The following is a 20,561-nucleotide window of genomic DNA, read 5'->3' on the forward strand; positions in this document are numbered from 1 at the left end:
TGTGTGCCTTCGGGTCACCCTGCTGCCACAGGGTCCCAGGAGGGATCTGTGTAAGTGGCTGGTGCCCATTCCAGCCCCCTATTGAGGTTCCCTCAAACCAAGAACCCTAAAAGTCTTCAGAACATCTGGTCTTTGCAGAGCTAAGTCATGGCTGCTGCTTGCAGGAAGCTGGAGCGGGGAGCTGGGTATGGGACGCAGGCATCTAAACCACTGGGCTGAACGCCCGGCTCTGAATCCTCCAAGTGGAAACCAGCTTCCCTGGCATAGACAGACGGGCACCCACACTTGAAACAGAATGGAAAGGAACTCTTGGGTAGGCAATGGGGCTGCCCTGGGGTCTGAGCAACACCAGCCTTTTCCAATTGACCCAGCAGCCATATCCATATCCACTGTGAGGAAGACTTCACCTCCACTAAGGAGAGACCAGCTGTGCCTGGAAGCAGAGATCTGCGAATGTGGACCCATGCTGAAGGTGGGCTCTAGGGTTTACGCAGGTGACCACTGTCTTGTCCACGAGAAACAGCAGGCAGTGCACCTGCATGGAGCTTGGCCTTGGAATCCAGAGCAGGAAACACAGATGGGAGGACAGAAGCAGGCCTGGACACCTCCACCGTGCGGCTGGCCACCTCCATCCCCACACCCACAGCAGGACACGGCAGGGCACCTCCACCATGGGGGCTGGCCATCCCCACACCCACAGGACATGGCAGGGCAGCTCTACCATGCAGGGGGCTGCATGTCTGGGAGGGGTTGAAGGTCCATGAGGTCATGCGGTGGGGACCTCCAGACAGAACTGAGAGGACCGTCCTTGTAGGATGTTGGCCCTGTTGGCCCGACTCAGTGACCCGGCAGGGACATGCCGACTTGATCTGCCCTCTTCCTCTGCCGACAGGCCCGGGGTGGGAGGCCAGGCGCTGACCTCATGTGCCAACCCGATCTGCAGACAGCATGCCAACAGCAAGACCCCAGTTACCGTTGCGGGAGACAGGAGAGAGACAAGGCCTGCGACAGAAGCTGAGGGAAGACGCACACCCGGGACAAGGCGGGCGGGTGAGGACTCAGCGCACGGGGCCTGTGTCCCCCAGATGAAGGCGCCACTGCAGGCCCAGGGACGAGGCGGGCGGGTGAGGACTCAGACCACGGGGCCTGTGTCCCCCCCGCCCCATGAAGGCGCCACCACAGGCCCAGGGACGAGGCGGGCGGGTGAGGACTCAGACCACGGGGCCTGTGTCCCCCTGGATGAAGGAGCCACCGCAGGCCACCCATGGGAGCCAGGGACCCAGAACCACATGTGGCCTATTTCCGTTGGCTGAAAGACGCGTTGGTGGCCGCTGGCCACACGGATTCTGGTGCCTGAGTTGGAAGGGCAGTCACTACCAGGACAGGTCCTGGGCCCAGGCCCCTCCTGCACGCAGCACTGTCCTCTCAGTGTCCCCTCCTCGTCAGGGCCGCTCGTTACTTGTGACTTGTGACAACCCTGACGTCGGAGGCTGACCCGTGCATGGGGCCACCGTGGAGTGTCTCCCGTTGGATGACAATGGCCTCTGCTCGGGGCATGGGTTCAGGCCGCAAGCAGGGATCTAGTCCATTCCCGGGGTATCCCAACTAGCGGGGTCTGGAGGAGGCAGCTGAGAGGTGCACCTCTTGGGCAGTGAGCAGGTGATGCCCAGAGACGACACCGAGCTGGTAAGATGTGCCCTGCGAGCCTGAGACACATGGTGGCAAGTCTGAGTGCAGCCAGAGCTGGCTCTGCCAGCCCCTGGCCCAGGGCAACGCTCCAGGCCCCTTGGCACAGACACGGGGGCATTGTTAACAAGTACTCTGCTCAGTGAAAACCCGAGGAAGGCAAATGGCACCCTGGGTCGCCATGTGGTCCCAGGGTCACGCCTGGCAGAGTGGCTGGAAGGGGCAGTGGGGACACCCTGCTGTGAGAGCGCAAGCAGCCGCCCCTCCTCAGCCATGTGACCCAGCAACGGGGAGGCATGGGACTGCGAGCCCGGGCCGAGGGCCACCTAGGTGTGCACCCGCAGGAGGACGAAGTGACATGGCGTCCACGCGGGACGGCCGCCTGCCACACTGCTGTCCCCCGAGGGCACGCACGGCTCACTGCTGCCCACCCCCTACTCCCCTGCCAAGGCACGCACGGCTGGGGAGGACCACCAGCAGGAGACCGGACGCAGGGCCCCACCCGGGGAAAACACAACAGGCACAGAAGGTGCTAGAAAAGCGAAACCTGTTTGTTGTTAAACCCTAAGGAAAAACCACCACCAAATCACCAGGAGGCTCTGACACCGAGAGTCCCGCATTGCGCCTGACCGTGGGAGCCATCACAGCTGACCCCGCCGGAAGCCCTCCTGGAGGCTTCTGCAGACACACTCAACAAGCCCTCCCACCGTCCAGCTCCTGTCCCTCTGTGCTCAGACTGGCGCCACCCTTGCTTCTAGTTCTGCGGCATCAGAACAGCTGACACTGCCATCCGTTGCTCGACCTGTCACGGCTCCCTCGGGCTTCCCCGCTCGGACACGCACACAGTGGCCATCGCTGGCCGGGGCCTCCTGAGCAGAGCCTGTCAGGGTTGGAGAAGGCAACAGGCATGATGAACCCAGGACAGAAACCAGCCCCACGCCTGCCCTGCTGGGGTTGGGGGAGGAAGACGCTTCTGTCTCCATGGTGGTTGGAACCGCAGGCATGGGCAATCGTCAGATGTGTCACACTGAACCCTCCCTGCGAGCGCTGTGCAGTGTATACAAGCTGCGACCTGCCGTGTGGACAAGCTGCTCTATCCAGGAGTCAGTGAAGAAGAGGGCGCTGGGTCAGAAGCACAGAGAACAGAGCCCAGTGAGGACTCTGCGGACCCCTCCGCAGCCTCAGTACCGCTTGGGTTCTGTGGCCGGGGGCGCCCACTGCACCACCGGGACGGGGAGGCCTCCCTCCTGCAGCCCAGTGGGGTCTTCTGCCGTGTGCTTTGAGCTGTGGAAGGCAGCGAGGCCCCAGCTACAGATGCCCGCACTTCAACTCCCACTCTGTAAAGTGTGGCCTGAAAGGTACCAGAAAGTTGGCAGTGTGCCTGGCTCTGCATTCTCATACCAATCTGGGTGTTTAGGCCCAGGCAGCCCTAAGTGGCCTTTCTCAGAGGCCCTGGAATGGGAAACCCCAGCTGGGCGTGAGCCTGGGCCGAGAAGGTGCACAGAACCTGGGTGAGGCCACCCTTCCAGGAATCGGCAGCCAGCACGGCCTGCAGCTCCCTCCCAGGATGGGCGTCAGCCTGGCACACTCTGCCTCACCCACTCCGGGGTGGGGACCCCACCAAGGCTGCCACCAATCTTTTCCCAGGATGTGTGGCGACCCTGGCAGGTGGGCGGAGGGGAGGCAGGGAGGCAGGCTGTACCCAGCTGCCCTGCCTTTTGCTGCCTGCTCTCCTGAAGGCCACCACTGCCTGGAGAAGGGAGAGGGCAGTAAGCCCTCCCAGGATGCCCATCCAACTTTGGCAGAGCCAGCAATGCCGGTGCCAGCAGGCTCCTTCCAAGGATGGCTGCAGGGTGTGAAAGCAGGTGCTGGGAAAGGAGCCAGTGCAGGAGGGGAGGCCGCAGCTCCAGGAGGGGAGGCCCCAGAGCGCCACAGAATGAAGTGCCAAGGCAGCCGCTTGAAGGAGGGAATGCCGGTCACGAGCAGCCAGGGGCCTGCGAGCGTCGGCGGCTTAGGGCAGGTGTCCCTGCCTGCACCTGCAGTTCTGGCTTCGCATCACATCAGGAAACAGCTGCCCAAGGCCGCTGCCCCACAGGCCACCTGGGCGTCTGACTTGGAGACTCCATGAGCAGACGGAGTTCAGCACTAGTGCCCGCCTGCCTCATTTCAGAAAGTATCATTCACAGACCGCGCTGTACTGTGACCCCCAGGCAGACCTCAGGGGTGTGGTGAGGCACCGGGGGCAGGGAGGGACCTCAGAGACCCAGGGCAAGGGACTCGCACACAGAGCACAGCTCTGCTCAGTCCAACACTGCGTGGTTCAGCGGAACAGCTCAGGGGGCCTCCCCCAACCAGCTTGTCCATCGCCCAGTGCTCCTCCAGGGACCAGGACACGGGATCCCACTTGCTGGGACCACGGCTGAGCCTGCCTTTCAGCTCCCACACCATCTTGTAAGCAATTTCCGGTTTACACAGAGCCCAGTGGAACCAACCAAGCAACCTGCTCTGGAGTAATCCAACAGAACAAGCCGTCTGCTACCACACACCGCAGGAGACGCAGCATGCTGAGGCCGAGCGCAAGAGGCGCTCCGCGACGCCTGCCACCTTACCTGCCTGGCTGTCCTTGGGTTTGCACTGCACCTCCTCCACGCACGCTGCCGGGAACCACCCGACATGGCCACGGGCGCTGCCTTCCCAGAAGCCGCCTTCGCCGATGCTAAGAACTGGGAGAGAGAGCAAGGCAACGGAGTTAGCTGGAGGTGGGGAGGGGGACGCACGGTGGACGGGAGAGGAGGCTGGCAAGCTCTGGGCCTGTGCAACAGTCTGGGCCATGTGCCTGCTGCCCCCAAGCCTTTCGGCTCCTTGAAGAGCACACGCCTACTGCCCTGGCCACCTCCCCTTAGGTGGGGGTAGAGTGAAGCCCCGGGTATCCTTCAATCTGACACCTGTCACGCCCCACGTCCTAGAAGCCCACATGCAGTCCTGGCCAGCACAGGACGACCCACGTACCCAACACCGTGGGCTTCCGGTCTAAGAGCTGGGGACAGTCCGCTCCTGGGGAGGAACATGCCGAGGTTACCCGTGGCTACTTCTAAACAGGAGAAAAACAACCCATCCAGATCTTTTAACTCCACTGGACGTGCCCCACGGCCAGGTGACATCATCACTTTTGCAACAGGAAGGGCTGGATGCAGGGCCTCGCCTGGTCAGCACCCTAGGGACCCGGCCATCAGCCTGGCTGGCACCCTAGGGACCTGGCCAACCACCTGCTGACTTGCGATCACGTTTGCTGACGAATATCTGGGGTTTCTTCCTGGCCCATGGCATGGAGAAACCAATCCCTTCTGAGGGACTGGAAGTGGCTACCCAGCGTCCTGCCCTCAGGGACCACTGGGCACAGCAGGATGGGCACGGCTGCCGCAGGGTGGGGGCACCTGTCCAGGCTTAGATGTCCCTCCCTGAACCCAGCACTGGGTCCATGTGGGTCCCACAAACATTGCCTGCTTGAGAGAAGAGGATCTTAACTTTAAGCACGAGTGAGGCATCCCAGCCCTGACTCCAGCAAGTAGGGGAAACGAACAGCTCAGCACCCTGTTGGTGTTAGGGCATGGCAGGGCAGGGCAGGGCTGGGCAGGGTTGGGCAGGGCAGGACCATGGTGTGGGCTGCAGCCACCTCATGCCCTCACCCTGTGAGCATGCGTGGCTGTGTGGTGGGCAGGAGACCAGCACCATCCCTCCACACCTCATCAGGCAAGCCCCAAAGGCTCCTTCCTCCTCTAAGCCTTGGGATCAGACAAGCAGCACTGGGCTCCGGTTGCTGAGGGCCGAGGGGAAAGGAGACCCACGGTGCAGTCGGAAGCAATGATCTCACACAACAGGAGCTGTGTGCTGGCTGACCGGGACAACCCTGCAACCCCAACCCATGCTGGCCTCCGTGACAGAGCTGTTTCCCACAGAGTCCCAGGAACTCCCCATCTGAGCCATGCTGCAGAGAGAGGGGTGCCACAGACCAGCTTGAGCTGAGGCCCACAAAGAAGCCCACTGCACCCTTTACTCTTGGTGACCAGTGGGTTGTTCTGTGGCTTCAAGTGGGCCGGGGGACATGACTGTTAAGGTAGAGCTTGGGATTCTCTCAGTTAAGGCTCTGCCACATTCTGTTTGTGCAGCACATGGGAGACCATCTCAACAGCTCCTCACTGCTCGGGGGCACGTGGCATAAAGATGGAACTCCCTTTCCCTACTCATTTTCAGCCGGTGGCCCACTCTGTGAGAACCACTTCCCAGGTGGTGGATTTAAGCTCTGTCGGGTACCAACCATCATCCTCCATCCATCTACCACCTGATAACCAGCCCACCAACCATCATCCTCTATCCATCTACCACCTGATAACCAGCCCACCAACCATCCATCCTCTATCCATCTACCACCTGATAACCAGCCCACCAACCATCCATCCTCTATCCATCTACCACCTGATAACCAGCCCACCAACCATCCATCCTCCATCCATCATCTATTGCCCAACCCACCAACTATCTATCTACCACCTGTTAACTAATTCACCTATCCATTCACAGCCCATCGTCTCCTGGTTCACACACCTACCCACCCGCCCATGCAGGCAATGCCCATCTACCCACCTTCCATGCCTTTATCCACTTATCCATCAATTTGCCATCCATCCTCTCTTTAAATCACCATCCACCCACCCATCCATCCACCCACCCATCCATCCATCTACCCATCCATCCATCCATCCATCCACCCATCCTTCCATCCATCCACCCACCCATGTACCCATCCACCCACCCATCCATCCATCTACCCATCCATCCATCCATCCATCCACCCATCCTTCCATCCATCCACCCACCCATGTACCCATCCACCCACCCATCCATCCATCTACCCATCCATCCATCCATCCATCCACCCATCCTTCCATCCATCCACCCACCCATGTACCCATCCACCCACCCATCCATCCATCTACCCATCCATCCATCTACCCACCCACCCATCCATCCATCTACCCATCCATCCATCTACCCACCCACCCATCCATCCATCTACCCATCCATCCATCTACCCATCCATCCATCCATCCACCCATCCTTCCATCCATCCACCCATCCATCCATCCATCCACCCATCCTTCCATCCATCCACCCACCCATCCATCCATCTACCCATCCTTCCATCCATCCATCCACCCATCCTTCCATCCACCCACCCATCCATCCATCCATCCACCCACCCATCCATCCATCTACCCATCCATCCATCTACCCATCCATCCATCCATCCACCCATCCATCCATCCATCCACCCACCCATCCATCCACCCACCCATGTACCCATCCACCCACCCATCCATCCATCTACCCATCCATCCATCCATCCATCCACCCATCCTTCCATCCATCCACCCACCCATCCTTCCATCCACCCACCCATCCATCCATCTACCCATCCATCCACCCACCCACCCACCCACCCATCCACCCACCCATCCATCCATCCACCCACCCACCCATCCATCCATCCACCCACCCACCCACCCACCCATCCACCCACCCATCCATCCATCCACCCACCCATCCATCCATCCATCCATCCATCCATCCACCCATCCACCCATCCATCCATCCATCCACCCATCCATCCATCCACCCACCCATCCACCCACCCATCCATCCATCCACCCACCCACCCATCCACCCACCCATCCATCCATCCACCCACCCATCCATCCATCCACCCACCCACCCATCCATCCATCCACCCACCCATCCATCCACCCACCCATCCATCCACCCACCCATCCATCCACCCATCCTTCCATCCACCCACCCATCCATCCATCCATCCATCCATCCATCCACCCATCCACCCACCCACCCATCCATCCATCCACCCACCCATCCATCCACCCACCCATCCATCCACCCACCCATCCATCCACCCACCCATCCATCCACCCATCCACCCATCCATCCATCCATCCATCCACCCATCCATCCATCCACCCATCCATCCATCCACCCATCCAGCCAGCCACGCATTCACCATCCCATCTATCCTCCTGCTTGTTTATCTATATCTGTCCATCTGCCCACCCCTTCTTCCCCACCTCATCTATCCAAATTCCTAGTGCTGTGCCAAGAATGAGACAGAGTACAGGCCCAGCAGGGTTCCATCTACCACCTGCCAACCAGGCCACTAACCATCCATCCTCCATGCACCTACCACCTGCTAACCAGCCCACCAACCATCCATCCTCCATCCATCACCTGATAACCAGCCCACTAACCATCATCCTCCATTCATCCTACCACCTCTCAGGAACACTGTGAAATCACCAGCGAGCTGGCTGAGTATTCAGATTCTCAGGACCTGTCCTGGCAGATCCACGAGCAGCTGGCGGGAGCACCCACAGGCTGTAGACACAGGCACTTGGGGAACACAGGCTGAGAAACTGAGCCTGCAGGCGGAAGCCCTGACAGAGCACCTGGCTCCTCCACAATGAAGGATCAGGGTGCAGGCGGGCACGTGCTGGGCAAATCAGGGGCCCTTACACCCAAAGGAAATGAGGCTCCTGGCAGGACAAATGAGCAGCCTTAGCCTGGGGAAAAAATGTTGGGGAGCCACCCAGGTGCCTAGTATCCCACTCTCTCCTGAGGACGCAAGCCCCTGCCCTCACGGGACTGAATAGGAAAGATGTCACTAAATCGTGACCTACGGTGTTCTTGGTGGGAGCCCCTTCCCATTGTCAGCACCCCAGGATCTGACCCTCCTTGCCAGGCGGGAACCATGATCTCTGGAAAGTCCCTCAGACCCCAGCCAATCGGGCAGCAAGGCCCGCTGCCCGCTACAGGCTTCCCATGAGGCCAGGGAAAAGGATCCCAGCAGGCTGTGCAGTGGGGGCTGACCCCACCTGCACATTGCAGATCCACCAGGAGAGCTGCAGGAACTTGAACGTCCACTCAGGAGGCAGGCACCAGCAGCCGGGCCGGGAGGGGAAGAGGCCCAGTGAGTGCATACAGCTATGCTGTCTGCTCCGGCCTCCTAGCAGAACCGTGGGATTTGATGGCCTGGCCCATGGCAGGTGAGTTCTAGAAGTGAGGCCCATCTTATCCCTGGCAGGCAGACCCCGTCCTGCAGCACAGGGTGCATTCTGCTCTGCAGGTGACGACTGGGGAGCGGTGAGAGCTGGACCCCACCTGCTGGTGTGGGGCAGAGGGAGGAGCCAAGGGGGCTCAGAGCCTGGCCTTGGCAAAGGCCTTTCCCTGCTTGGACCGTGCTGCCCTCGTGCCTGGGGCGCCCCCAGCTGCTGCGGGGAATGGCTGAGGTGGGCATCTCCACAGCCATCTCTGTGGGGGCCTTGCCTACCTTATGGATCCCCTCCCACCCTTAGCCCACCTTCCACCCTGCCCTCGGGACAGAGGCAATAGCCTCAGGACGGACAGCTCCAAGGTAGGAGTCCCCCGCTTCCCCAGGCCAGAAGCTTGGGGTGCAGGCGTCCTTCAGTGCCCTCTCCTGCCCCTGCCAGCTCTGCATCTCAGGGCTGGGATGCTCCCAAGGAGAGGAGCACAGTGTGTGTGTGTGTGTGTGCGTGTGAGTGTCCACTGCCGTCCAGTCTGATTGCTCCGGTGGATCGTACCAGGCCCCTGCCCAGCTTGGCGTAGTTGAATGAGTCCTACCAGACCCTGCAGGAGCCACTGACCCCAGCCCAAGTCACTTTCTTGTCCATAAAGAGCTCTGAGGGGACCTGATGGAGGGGCAGGGTCCTCACCTCCGGCTCCCACAGACCTCCGGCTCCCCATCTCCACAAGGGAGACGAGATTGCATGAGGTGACCGGGAGGCTCCGTTCTGCCCAGAGGAACACGAGTCTCCTCCATCCTTCTCAGGCTGGGGGTGGGAGAGGGCAGGGTACAACTTTGAACCAAGGGTCTTGGGTCTTACCCACGTAGAGGTCAGCAGCATGGTCGTGCTGGCCTTGACCCTGATGCAGGCTGAGCCCTCCCAGCTTCCCGCCACGTGGTCCTGCCATCTGTTACTCATCAGATCAGGATTAGGATCAGGCTTGCAGTGGTGGGGGTGTGGGGGTCTGATCAGGCCCTGACTGCCGCTTCGCATCCTTGGGCCACACCTGGGGGCGGCTGGAGAAATGGCCTGGGGAAGCACACGGAGCCCTGCTCAGCGGCTGCACCCACCCCAGCTCCCATGACCCTGGCTCACAGCCCGGCAAGCATTCCCACAAGACACCCTCTGCAGTGACAGCGCCTGCCACTCCCTGGTGGCCAGTACAAACCAACAGGAGGGGGGCCAGGGGGGCCACTTCGGCTCCCAAGCTCTCCAAATTCAAGACAAAGAGGGTCCAGCAGAGACGCAGTCCCGCCCAGCCTCCTGCTCAAGGGCACACTCTAACACTCACTCACCCAGAGCCCAGCCTCAGGCTGCCCACTTCATGCCCTGGTCCTTGTCCTCCCCTCACTGAGCTCGTGAGGGCAGGGATTTGGTGTCGGGGGACAGTGATCCCGGGGCTCAGGGCCGGGCAAACTGGGTGGGACTCCCCAGCAGCCTGTGCTGAGACAGCGTGGAGGCGCCTCCCCCACAGTGACACCCACGGCAGACCGGGTCAAGGCCGACCTGCATCCACACGCGTGAAGCCCTCACCCCACAGCACCCCAGCACACGACTGCGAGACACCATTAAACCGACCAAGGTCATCCCTAGCCCCACGGCGTGGGTTCTTCCAAGAGAAGATGAGGAGAGAGGGAGGCCCATGTGAGAACATAGCAGGAAGAGGCCCCAGGACTGCGTGGCGGGGCAGGCCTAGGACACTGGGGTCAGGTACCTGAGGGACAGGGCGCGATGCCTCTGCCCAGAGCCAGTGTGGCTGACCGCACATGGCCCGCGCCTGGCCTGCTCTTGGCAGCTCACTCACACATCTCCACCCTCTCCTACTGCCTCAAGGTCATCTCTGCTTTATGGAGGACACAGCAAGCCAAGAAGAGGGGCTGCCCAGAAGCCAGCCTGGCTCTGTGCTTTCAGACTCCACACGGGAGGCACGGGCAGGTGGGTCCTTGTGGAATAAGGCAGGGGCTCTGCCCACTTCCACATGTGGGAGGAAGAGGCCTGAGCTGGCTTTGGGGTCACGGGGAGGGCCAGGGCACAGGCTATCCTCTGGCTCCTGGCTGGCAGATGCAGTTGGCCCAGGGGTTGCCCGGAAAGATGCGGAAAGCGCGTTTCTTGGCAGCATAGCTAGGCAACGGCTCCTCCACACGGGTGTTCCGGGCACCTGCCCGCCCCCTGCTTCTCAGAATAGAGCCTCCTCTTGTCTGACAATGGTCGCCTTCACATTTAGCACATGAGGCGGGTGGTCAGGGGCCGGGCCCAGAAGCCACGACTGCAGAGGGGGTTGCAGGAAGGCCCACTGGCCTGGCCTTCCCTGGTCCTGACTTTCCTGGTCACAAAAGCCACGCAGCCAAGAGGACGGTCAGCTTTGATGGGTGTGGGGCCTCCGGGCTGCACCTCGTGATGCCCTTCCACACCTGCGGTGCCCTGGGCATGACAGGGAATGCTGCAAAGGCAGCTGAGAGGCAAGGGCTCCAGTTCACACAGGCCGCACGCTCAGCCAGGACGCCTCACACCGGCCTCTGTGGGCACCGAGGCGGAGCTGTGGACAGGGCAGCTGTCGGGTCACCGTGCTCAGCCAGGACGCCTCACATCGGCCTCTGTGGGCACCGAGGCGGAGCTGTGGACAGGGCAGCTGTCGGGTCACCGTGCTCAGCCAGGACGCCTCACACCGGCCTCTGTGGGCACCGAGGGGGAGCTGTGGACAGGGCAGCTGTCGGGTCACCGTGCTCAGCCAGGACGCCTCACACCGGCCTCTGTGGGCACCAAGGCGGAGCTGTGGACAGGGCAGCTGTCGGGTCACCGTGCTCAGCCAGGACACTCGGCCTCTGTGGGCACCAAGGCGGAGCTGTGGACAGGGCAGCTGTCGGGTCACCGTGCTCACCCAGGACGCCTCACACCGGCCTCTGTGGGCACCGAGGCGGAGCTGTGGACAGGGCAGCTGTCGGGTCACCGTGCTCAGCCAGGACGCCTCACACCGGCCTCTGTGGGCACCAAGGCGGAGCTGTGGACAGGGCAGCTGTCGGGTCACCGTGCTCACCCAGGACGCCTCACACCGGCCTCTGTGGGCACCGAGGGGGAGCTGTGAACAGGGCAGCTGTTGGGTCACCGTGAGCCATGTCCACACAGGCCACACCTTGTGCGTCCTGGATGAAGCTGCCCCTGTGTAACCGCCACAGTCACAGTGAGCATTAGGGATGACAGAGGCCAGTCTACAACAAGCTTTCACCAAAATTCAAAATTGGTGAGAGGAGTGCTTGTAGGTATAATTCAAGCTCTGAAATGTTCTGTGTTACATTAAGTTGGGAGAGAAAATCTGAGGGCTTCTGTGTCAGGGTGAACGAGGACTCTAGGGGCTATCACCCGTGCAGGCTGTGCTAAAAGCTAAGCTCTGCATCGAGCACAGCCACCCCAAGGGGCTAGAAATGGGCTGGAAACAGCCTGGCTGTGAGGAAGACACGTGCCTGCCTGGAGCAGCGGGTGGGAGTGGCGGATGCAACAGAACGTCCCACTCCCACAGATACCTGGGTCACAGGCAAAAGTCCTGCATGGCTCAACAGGATAAGCCTCCACTCTGTGGCCCTGGCATCCTACAGGGGCACCGGTTCAACCACGGCTGTTCCACTTCTTATCCAGCTCACTACGTACGGCCTGGGAAAGCAATGGAGGATGGCCCGAATGCTTGGGGCCCTGCACCTGTCCTGGGGGATCTGGAAGAACCTCCTGGCTCTTGGCTTTGGATGAGTTCAGCTCAGGCTGTTGCAGCCACTTGGGGAGTGAACCAGCAGATGGAAGACCTTCTCTCTCTCATCTCTCCTCCTCTCTGTAAATCTGCCTTCCCAACAACAACAGACACATCTTTTGAAAAAAAATCCTACAGTCTAAATGGTTTGAAGAGCCAGCAAAGTATCACGCCTAAAAGCCAAGGGGCCGGACACTGTGAGGGACAGTCAGGGAGGGGCAGGCCAGGGACCGGACACTGTGAGGGACAGTCAGGGAGGGGCAGGCCAGGGGCCAGACACTGTGAGGGACAGTCAGGGAGGGGCAGGCCAGGGGCCAGACACTGTGAGGGACAGTCAGGGAGGGGCAGGCCAGGGACTGTGAGGGACAGTCAGGGAGGGGCAGGCCAGGGACCGGACACTGTGAGGGACAGTCAGGGAAGGGCAGGCCAGGGACCGGACACTGTGAGGGACAGTCAGGGAGGGGCAGGCCAGGGACCGGACACTGTGAGGGACAGTCAGGGAGGGGCAGGCCAGGGACCGGACACTGTGAGGGACAGTCAGGGAGGGGCAGGCCAGGGACTGTGAGGGACAGTATCTGGGGAGGGCTAGTAAACTCAAACTTCCCAGCATGTCCTCACCCTCAGTGTGTGCACCAGACACATATCAGTGCAGCCCTACACTGGCATCTGAACTCGTATAGAACTGTCACCTAGCCACCTGCTGAAATGAAAGGAAGAACTCACAAGCCAAGAGCATCCCACAGCAACACCCACATCTCATAACCCTATGTCCAGGACACAGCCGAGAACCACCAGAGAGGTGACACTCAACACCCTACTGTCCAGGTCACAGCCGAGAACCACCAGGCAGGTGATGCTCACACCCTATGTCCAGGACACACCGAGAATCACCAGAGAGGTGACACTCAACACCCTACTGTCCAGGTCACAGCCGAGAACCACCAGAGAGGTGACGCTCAACACCCTACTGTCCAGGTCACAGCCGAGAACCACCAGAGAGGTGACGCTCACACCCTACTGTCCAGGACACAGCCGAGAACCACCAGGCAGGTGATGCTCACACCCTATGTCCAGGACACAGCCGAGAACCACCAGAGAGGTGACACTCAACACCCTACTGTCCAGGTCACAGCCGAGAACCACCAGGCAGGTGACACTCACACCCTACTGTCCAGGTCACAGCCGAGAACCACCAGCAGGTGACACTCACACCCTACTGTCCAGGTCACAGCCGAGAACCACCAGGCAGGTGATGCTCACACCCTATGTCCAGGACACAGCCGAGAACCACCAGAGAGGTGACACTCAACACCCTACTGTCCAGGACACAGCCGAGAACCACCAGGCAGGTGACGCTCAACACCCTACTGTCCAGGACACAGCTGAGAACCACCAGAGAGGTGACACTCAACACCCTTACTGTCCAGGACACAGCCGAGAACCACCAGAGAGGTGACACTCAACACCCTACTGTCCAGGACACAGCCGAGAACCACCAGCAGGTGACACTCAACACCCTACTGTCCAGGTCACAGCCGAGAACCAGCAGAGAGGTGACACTCAACACCCTACTGTCCAGGACACAGCCGAGAACCACCAGCAGGTGACACTCACACCCTACTGTCCAGGACACAGCCGAGAGTCGCCAGAGAGGTGAAGACCTAAGACAACACAGCGCGTTCTCTAGAGAAGGGGCTCACAGGCGTCGCCACCTGCCAGGATTTTAATGTGGTGATTATACGAATCCACACGCTGTGAAATAAAACATGCTTTCAATGGGCTAGGAATTTCGACTGAGTACAGGAAGCCTTGGCAAATAAAGGGGCGATGAAAACATACATGTGGGAACTATTAAACATATGGTGTCAGAAATGACAGAAACCACAGAGGGGCTACACAGCGAAAGGGAAATTTCAGAGGGAAGACAACATCAACAGAATATGATCCACTGTGAATACAGATGGCTGACGGAACAAGGAGAGTTCCAGGAACCTGTCTGGGATGACCAAACACCCGTGCAGCCAGGTCCTGGGGTCCACAGGGGTGGGGCCTGACCGACAGCCGCCTCTCAGAGTGACTCAGGTGGAGAAGGAGTGTGATGGGCATGGGGTCAGCCGCCTGCTGCAGGGCAAATGGCACCCAAGTGGGGAAGGCAGGATTTGAATCTGGCCTGCTGACCATGAGGGAATACACTGTCCACTTAGGGCCGCCTGTCCTTCAATGGCATGACCTGGGCACGCGTGACATGCTTCCCTGCCCTCCGTGAGTTCTGGCTGCCCTTGTGTGGACAACCCTTGTGGCCCAGGGTGGCCACAGCCCTCGGATGCTGCCCCGGCCAAGCCCCCCTCCACCCGGCTGCCCTTTTGTGACCTCTGCACCCCAGGGTGGCCACAGCCCTTGGATGCCACCCCTGCTGACCCCCTTACATCCTACAGACACTGCCTCCTCTTCCTGGTGCCCACACGCCTCCTCTCTGTGTGCAGAGACCACCGCCCCAAGAGGTACAATGCAGCCTGACACCAGCCCTCAGGTGACTTCCCAGCTCAGATGGTGCAATGAAACCCCTCTCCCAATCCAACCTGTGCCTGGCGCTGCCCCACCCTGCTTCCCCAGCAGCACGGTTGTACTTCCCCAAGCGACTTGCCTTCCTGCTGGACGACCACCGATCTCCCTCAAGCCTGCCCTCCTGGGGGTCGGGGGGCGTCTGAGAGGTGCCACCCCAGGAGGATGGCCGAGGGCACCTCCGGGACCTCCCAGGAGGAGGTCCCCTCTCCTTCTCCCTGGCTTGACCCTGCTTTGGAAGCACAGGACACTGACCTTTGACCCTGTCACCGCGGTGCAGGGGGATTTCGCCATCGACTTGGGGTTGGTATGGCTTGACGACAACGAACAACCTGCCGGGCACTGCGCTGTAGAGCTTCCTCCTGGGCCCCGGGTACTCAGAAGCCGAGAGGGCATCCTTGCTGGAACCAGGAGCAAAAGGTGACCTGAATAAGGTGGGGGAAAAGAGAGAGAGAGAGAGGAGGGTCACAGGTCACAGCCATGTAGAGTGACCACTGTCCTCCTCACAGGGCACAGAAGGGAGGGAGGGAGGAAGACACACACTCACACACTCACACACACACATACACACACTCACTCACACACACACACACACACACGGTGATCCAGCAACAGTCTCAGCAGACCCAGTGCTGACTGCAATCAAGCCATGACTGGCCTGGGGCGAAGACCCAGCCAGACCCACCAACCCCAACCGGGGCTCAAACCGTGAGCAGCAAAAGCTGAGTGTCAAGGAAGCCCACTCAGGACTCAGGGAAGCCCACTCAGGACCACAGGGATGCCCACTCAGGATTCAGGGAAGCCCACTCAGGACCACAGGGAAGCCCACTCAGGACTCAGGGAAGCCCACTCAGGACCACAGGGAAGCCCACTCAGGACTCAGGGAAGCCCACTCAGGACCACAGGGAAGCCCACTCAGGACCACAGGGATGCCCACTCAGGACTCAGGGAAGCCCACTCAGGACTCAGGGAAGCCCACTCAGGGAGGGCCTGTGTGCCTGTGCCCCAGGAGGGCCTGTGTCCCACAGAGGGTCCACACCCCACAGAAGGCCCGTGCACCTGTGCCTTGGAGAGGGCCTGTGCCCCAGGGAGGATCTGTGTGCCTGTGTCCCACAGAGGGTCCATACCCCACGGAGGGCCCATGTGCCTGTGCCCCAGGAGGGCCCGTGTGCCTGGCCTTGCGCAAGATAAACCCGGGGAGCAAAACACTGATCCCCACGCGTAACCTCCCAGAGACATGCGTGCCACCCCAGGTGCATGTCAGGGGACGGGAGCTCTGAGCCCTACCTCTGCTCTGCCTGTGTCTCCCCGCCCCCTCCCCTTTGTAGGTCAGGATGGGCACAGCCGTTACTGAGGAAAGCAGGTCCCAGCTCCACTGGGAGCCAGCCTCGGTCCCGGTCCCGGTCCCAGTCCCCTTGCATGCCGTGTGTTCCTGAAGGAGGTTTCTGGGGTCCTGGGTGAGTGGACTCTGCAGAAGAGGCTGTGCCATGTGGCTTGTGTGCCTGGGCAGTGGGCACACTTGGAGGGCAGGCGGGGTTCGAGCCTCAGGGTCTGTCCCCTACCTGCCGGGATGTGCTACCCCTGCCCCAGCCGGCTGGCGTCCGTCCCCTGGCTGAAGGAACCCGCGGTCCTCCACTTCCTGCCCCAGCAGCCAGATGAGTCTCCAGCTATCAGCAGGTCAGCTTAATGACAAGCTGAGACATGGCCAACTTCCTGTAGAATTTGGCAGCTCTGCACAGATCAGGGCCCCACTTCACAGAGGAGACAATCGAAGCACACAACAGGCAGGGACTTGGGCCAGCACGATGGCTCAACTGGCTAATCCTCCACCTCCTAGCACCGCAGCCCACATGGGCACTGGTTCCTGTCCTGGCTGCTCCACTTCCCATCCAGCTCCCTGCTTGTGGCCTGGGAAAGCAGTCAAGGACGGCCCAAAGCCTTGGGACCAAGAAGAGGCTCTTGGCTCTTGGCTTTGGATCGGCTCAGCTCTGGCCATTGTGGCCATTTGGGGAGTGAGCCAGCAGATGGAAGATCTTTCTGTCCGTCTCTCCTTCCCTCCTTAAACCAGCCTTTCTGATAATATTAATAATGATGATGATGATACAGAGGCAACAGACTTGCCAAGGTGGCCCAGTGAGCCTAGCTGGGGGCACCCCTGACGTGTGGCCTAGGTGGAGTGGGGATGACAGGGTGCTGCCCCCCGAGATGGCGATGTCAGGTGTCCTCCCCAGGCAGTGAGGAGTGTCCTGACGCAGCACAGGGCTGTGGTGACGACCACAAAGGGCCCGGGGGACCCTGGCTGCACGGAGGCTACAGCCGGGGCACTGCACCCCAGAGCCGTGAGCACAGCCCAGCCAGCAGCAACCTGTCAGCCCGGAGGGAGGGCGGGGGAAGCAGCAAGGGCCAGCCTGGGCTGGGCAGCAGGACCGAAGCACCTCCCATCCTTTCCTGCCTAGAAAAGGCCATTGCCTCAGCCGGGCACGGAGAGCTGGCCCCGGCCGCCCAGCCGGGCAGTGCTGAGACCTGAGCGTGCACGGCGCTCCAGCCATGTGGGTCAGGGTGACCAGCTGGGGGCGGGGAGGATGGACAGGTCAGGGTGACCAGCCGGGGGCGGGGAGGATGGACAGGTTAGGGTGACCAGCCGGGGGCGGGGAGGATGGACAGGTCAGGGTGACCAGCCAGGTGGGGAGGATGGACAGGTCAGGGTGACCAGCAGGTGGGGAGGATGGACAGGTCAGGGTGACCAGCCAGGTGGGGAGGACGGACAGGTCAGGGCGACCAGCCAGGTGAGGCTGGAGGCAGGCTGGAGCAGCTCTCCCTGCATGGGAGCCATGGGCATGGATTTCGCAGACAGCATTTGAAGGTGGCCGCCCTGCCCAAGGGTCTGCCTGGCTAGGGGTGTAGCCTGGCTGAGCCCTGGGCCTGGCCCGGGTGGGGATTTGAGCTCCAGGGTCAGGGAGGATAGGGTACGGCTGGGTGCAGGCCCCCTGCCAGCTGCTCTCATTTCCTTCGTTAGCCCTGAGAGTGACGAGACACCAGGGGGAAGAGACCCCTGAGCCACAGCGCAACTCAGCAGCGCAACTCAGGGGATGGGTCGCCCAGTCCAGGCAGTGGGCTGCAGGGTCTAGCTGAGCACTGTGAGGATCACTTGGACACACTGGACATGAGGGCAGGCCTGTGCGCGCGCGCGCACACATACACACACGCGCGTGGATGTGAGGGGCCGACAGAGTTGGTGTTTCATCCCCGCACGCCGCACACATGCCGCACACACGCCGTGCTGGTCATGCCACCCTTAGTATCTTCCGAGGAGCTGTCGGGGGAGGGGACACTGTGACATTACAAGCACACTCCTGGCCTGGAGTGAGCGAGAATTGGAGTGGGCTGCCTCTGGGGATTCCTCTAATTTAGCTTTATCCACTCTCACTTAGCACCTGGAACCCGCCCTGGGGGAAGCCTGAAGCCTGAATTTAGACCAGAGCTGGGAGCCAATGGGCCACAGAGCTGCAGACCCGGGGGCTCTGGGCCCCTGGGGGCAGACCTTGACCCACCGAGGGGCAGGCACATGCCAGGTACATGCTCTGCCACAGCCCCTGCCTGCCAGCAGCATTGAGAAACATCCTTTCTCTTCTGGGATCCCTCCGTACACTCACCCTGGGCTTGCAAGAAGGAGAGCCCTTGGGGTCCCCTCCCTAGCACCCCAATTTCAGCTGGCCCCAGGCAAGCTTCAGGGTGTTAGGCTGGGAACCCAAATATCCCCGTGAGCCCACATGAGCCCACAACCACAGCATGCGTGGCACAGGATTCCTCGAGCATGGATACTGGCGGTGGTGGCCAGGAAGGAGGCGGGAGAGCTCCGCTCCCAGCACAGCGGGCCCTCCCTGCTGCTGCCCGAAGAGCTCAGAGCACAGGGAGCTAGGCCAGGCAGTCCTCCTTCCTCATAAAGCTTCAGAGGAGGCCCACACGTGCCCAGGAGGTGGCGTCTGCACATGCCAGCCTTCTCGGAGCCTCACTTAGCCCTGTCGGTCAGGGGTTCCTGCTGCTGCTAATCTGGGATGTCCACTTTGGACTGGGCACAGCTGTGGGCTGGACCACGACACACAGACCTGGCCCGCAGCCCTGCCACCTGGGCATTGCAGCTTGTGAAGCTCAGAGACACACCTACCCCGGGAGCTCAGCAGAGTCGAGGCCATAGCACCCCCCCACCCCGCCAGAAGCTCGGTCCGGCGTCCCGACTGACCCCGGGCCCCCGAGAACCAAATCCCCACGGCTTATCAGCTCCACTCGAGGTAAGGCGAAGAACGGGGCCACGCAGACTCGGGGAGGGGGCGGGGACTTCCCCTTATGTGTGCAGGACAGCCCCACCCTACTCGGCAGCTCCTTACCCCACGTGCCAGTGCGGCTGGGACCGCGTGCTGTCTTCATTGGCACCGCCCAGTCTGTTGAGTGACGGGGACCGGCTGCGGGGCCCAGGAATGTAGCTCGCAAGGGTCTTCACGGCGCTCTCTGGCTTGCCTGGCATCTGCTGCAGCAGCTGGGGTGACAGGCTGCGGTGGGCGGGGGCCGCGGGGCCCACGGCCCAGGCGGGCGCGCTGGCATTGAGGTTGTTGTCACTGTTGGAACGCAGCAGGACCCGGGGGGCAGCCAGTGTGTTGGGGGGCCGCCGCCTGCGGTTGGAGTAGGCCGGGGCCTCTCGGAAGGGCACTGGGTTGGGAGAGAAGGGGAAGAGGCGGTCAGTGTGGCAGAGGTGGGAGGCCGGTCCAGGAGAGGGGCCCAGGGTCCCAGCACTCATCGCATACACGGAACAGGGACAGACAGCAGGAAGCAGCTCAGAGCGGAGTCTGCACGCGGCCAGCAGCCGGGAGCCCCCCGGCAGGTGGCGGCATCAGGACAGCTGCTCCAGGTCCTCCTCCTGAGGCTCTGGATGGGGTCTCCGTGATGCGTGGATCTGCCCCTTCGCCCGCACGAAGTCACCCTCAGGAAGCCTCAGAACAACCTTAGAAACATGCATTGCCATCTGGCCCCATTTTCCACAAACCTGGGAAATGTCCTTGTGTTGCTGTCCTACCCCAAGACCCCAGGGGTGACTGAGCTCACAGACAGGTCGTTTAAGTCACCATGGGGCAAGGAGAGCGGCCCTGACGCAATGACGGGCACTCCTAGCAGGACACGGGGACACAGGCACACGGAGGGACGGTGGCGGGGTTGGGGAGTGGAAGACACAGTGAGGACATGCCGTCTGCAAGCCCGGGAGAGAGCCCTCGGGAGCTTCCAGCCCTGCACACCCAGGTCTCAGGCTGCAGCCTCCAGGCCTCGGGATGGGGACCAGCCCCCTCCAGCTGCTCCTTCCAGCTCTGGCCTGCAGGACCTGAGCGCCAGGGTGGATGCGGCCTCTGAGTCTGCCAGTTAGAACTGCTCCACTGCACCCC

General features: G+C 61.3%; 1 protein-coding gene across 1 annotated transcript in view; it reads right to left on the reverse strand.

Moving 5' to 3' along the window:
• The window catches only part of SHANK2 (SH3 and multiple ankyrin repeat domains 2), a 308,953-nt gene that overhangs the window by 171,961 nt on the left and 116,431 nt on the right, over positions 1-20,561 (reverse strand). Inside the window, exons 11-13 of the mRNA XM_058662689.1 lie at positions 19,518-19,836; positions 15,388-15,557; positions 4,296-4,409 (exon numbers count right to left, since the gene is read on the reverse strand). Coding sequence (XP_058518672.1) covers positions 4,296-4,409; positions 15,388-15,557; positions 19,518-19,836 — 603 coding nt within the window. The remainder of the gene's footprint in view (positions 1-4,295; positions 4,410-15,387; positions 15,558-19,517; positions 19,837-20,561) is intronic.

The sequence above is a fragment of the Ochotona princeps genome, chromosome 4 (genome assembly GCF_030435755.1).
Source record: "Ochotona princeps isolate mOchPri1 chromosome 4, mOchPri1.hap1, whole genome shotgun sequence".
In the NCBI taxonomy this organism is placed as follows: domain Eukaryota; kingdom Metazoa; phylum Chordata; class Mammalia; order Lagomorpha; family Ochotonidae; genus Ochotona; species Ochotona princeps.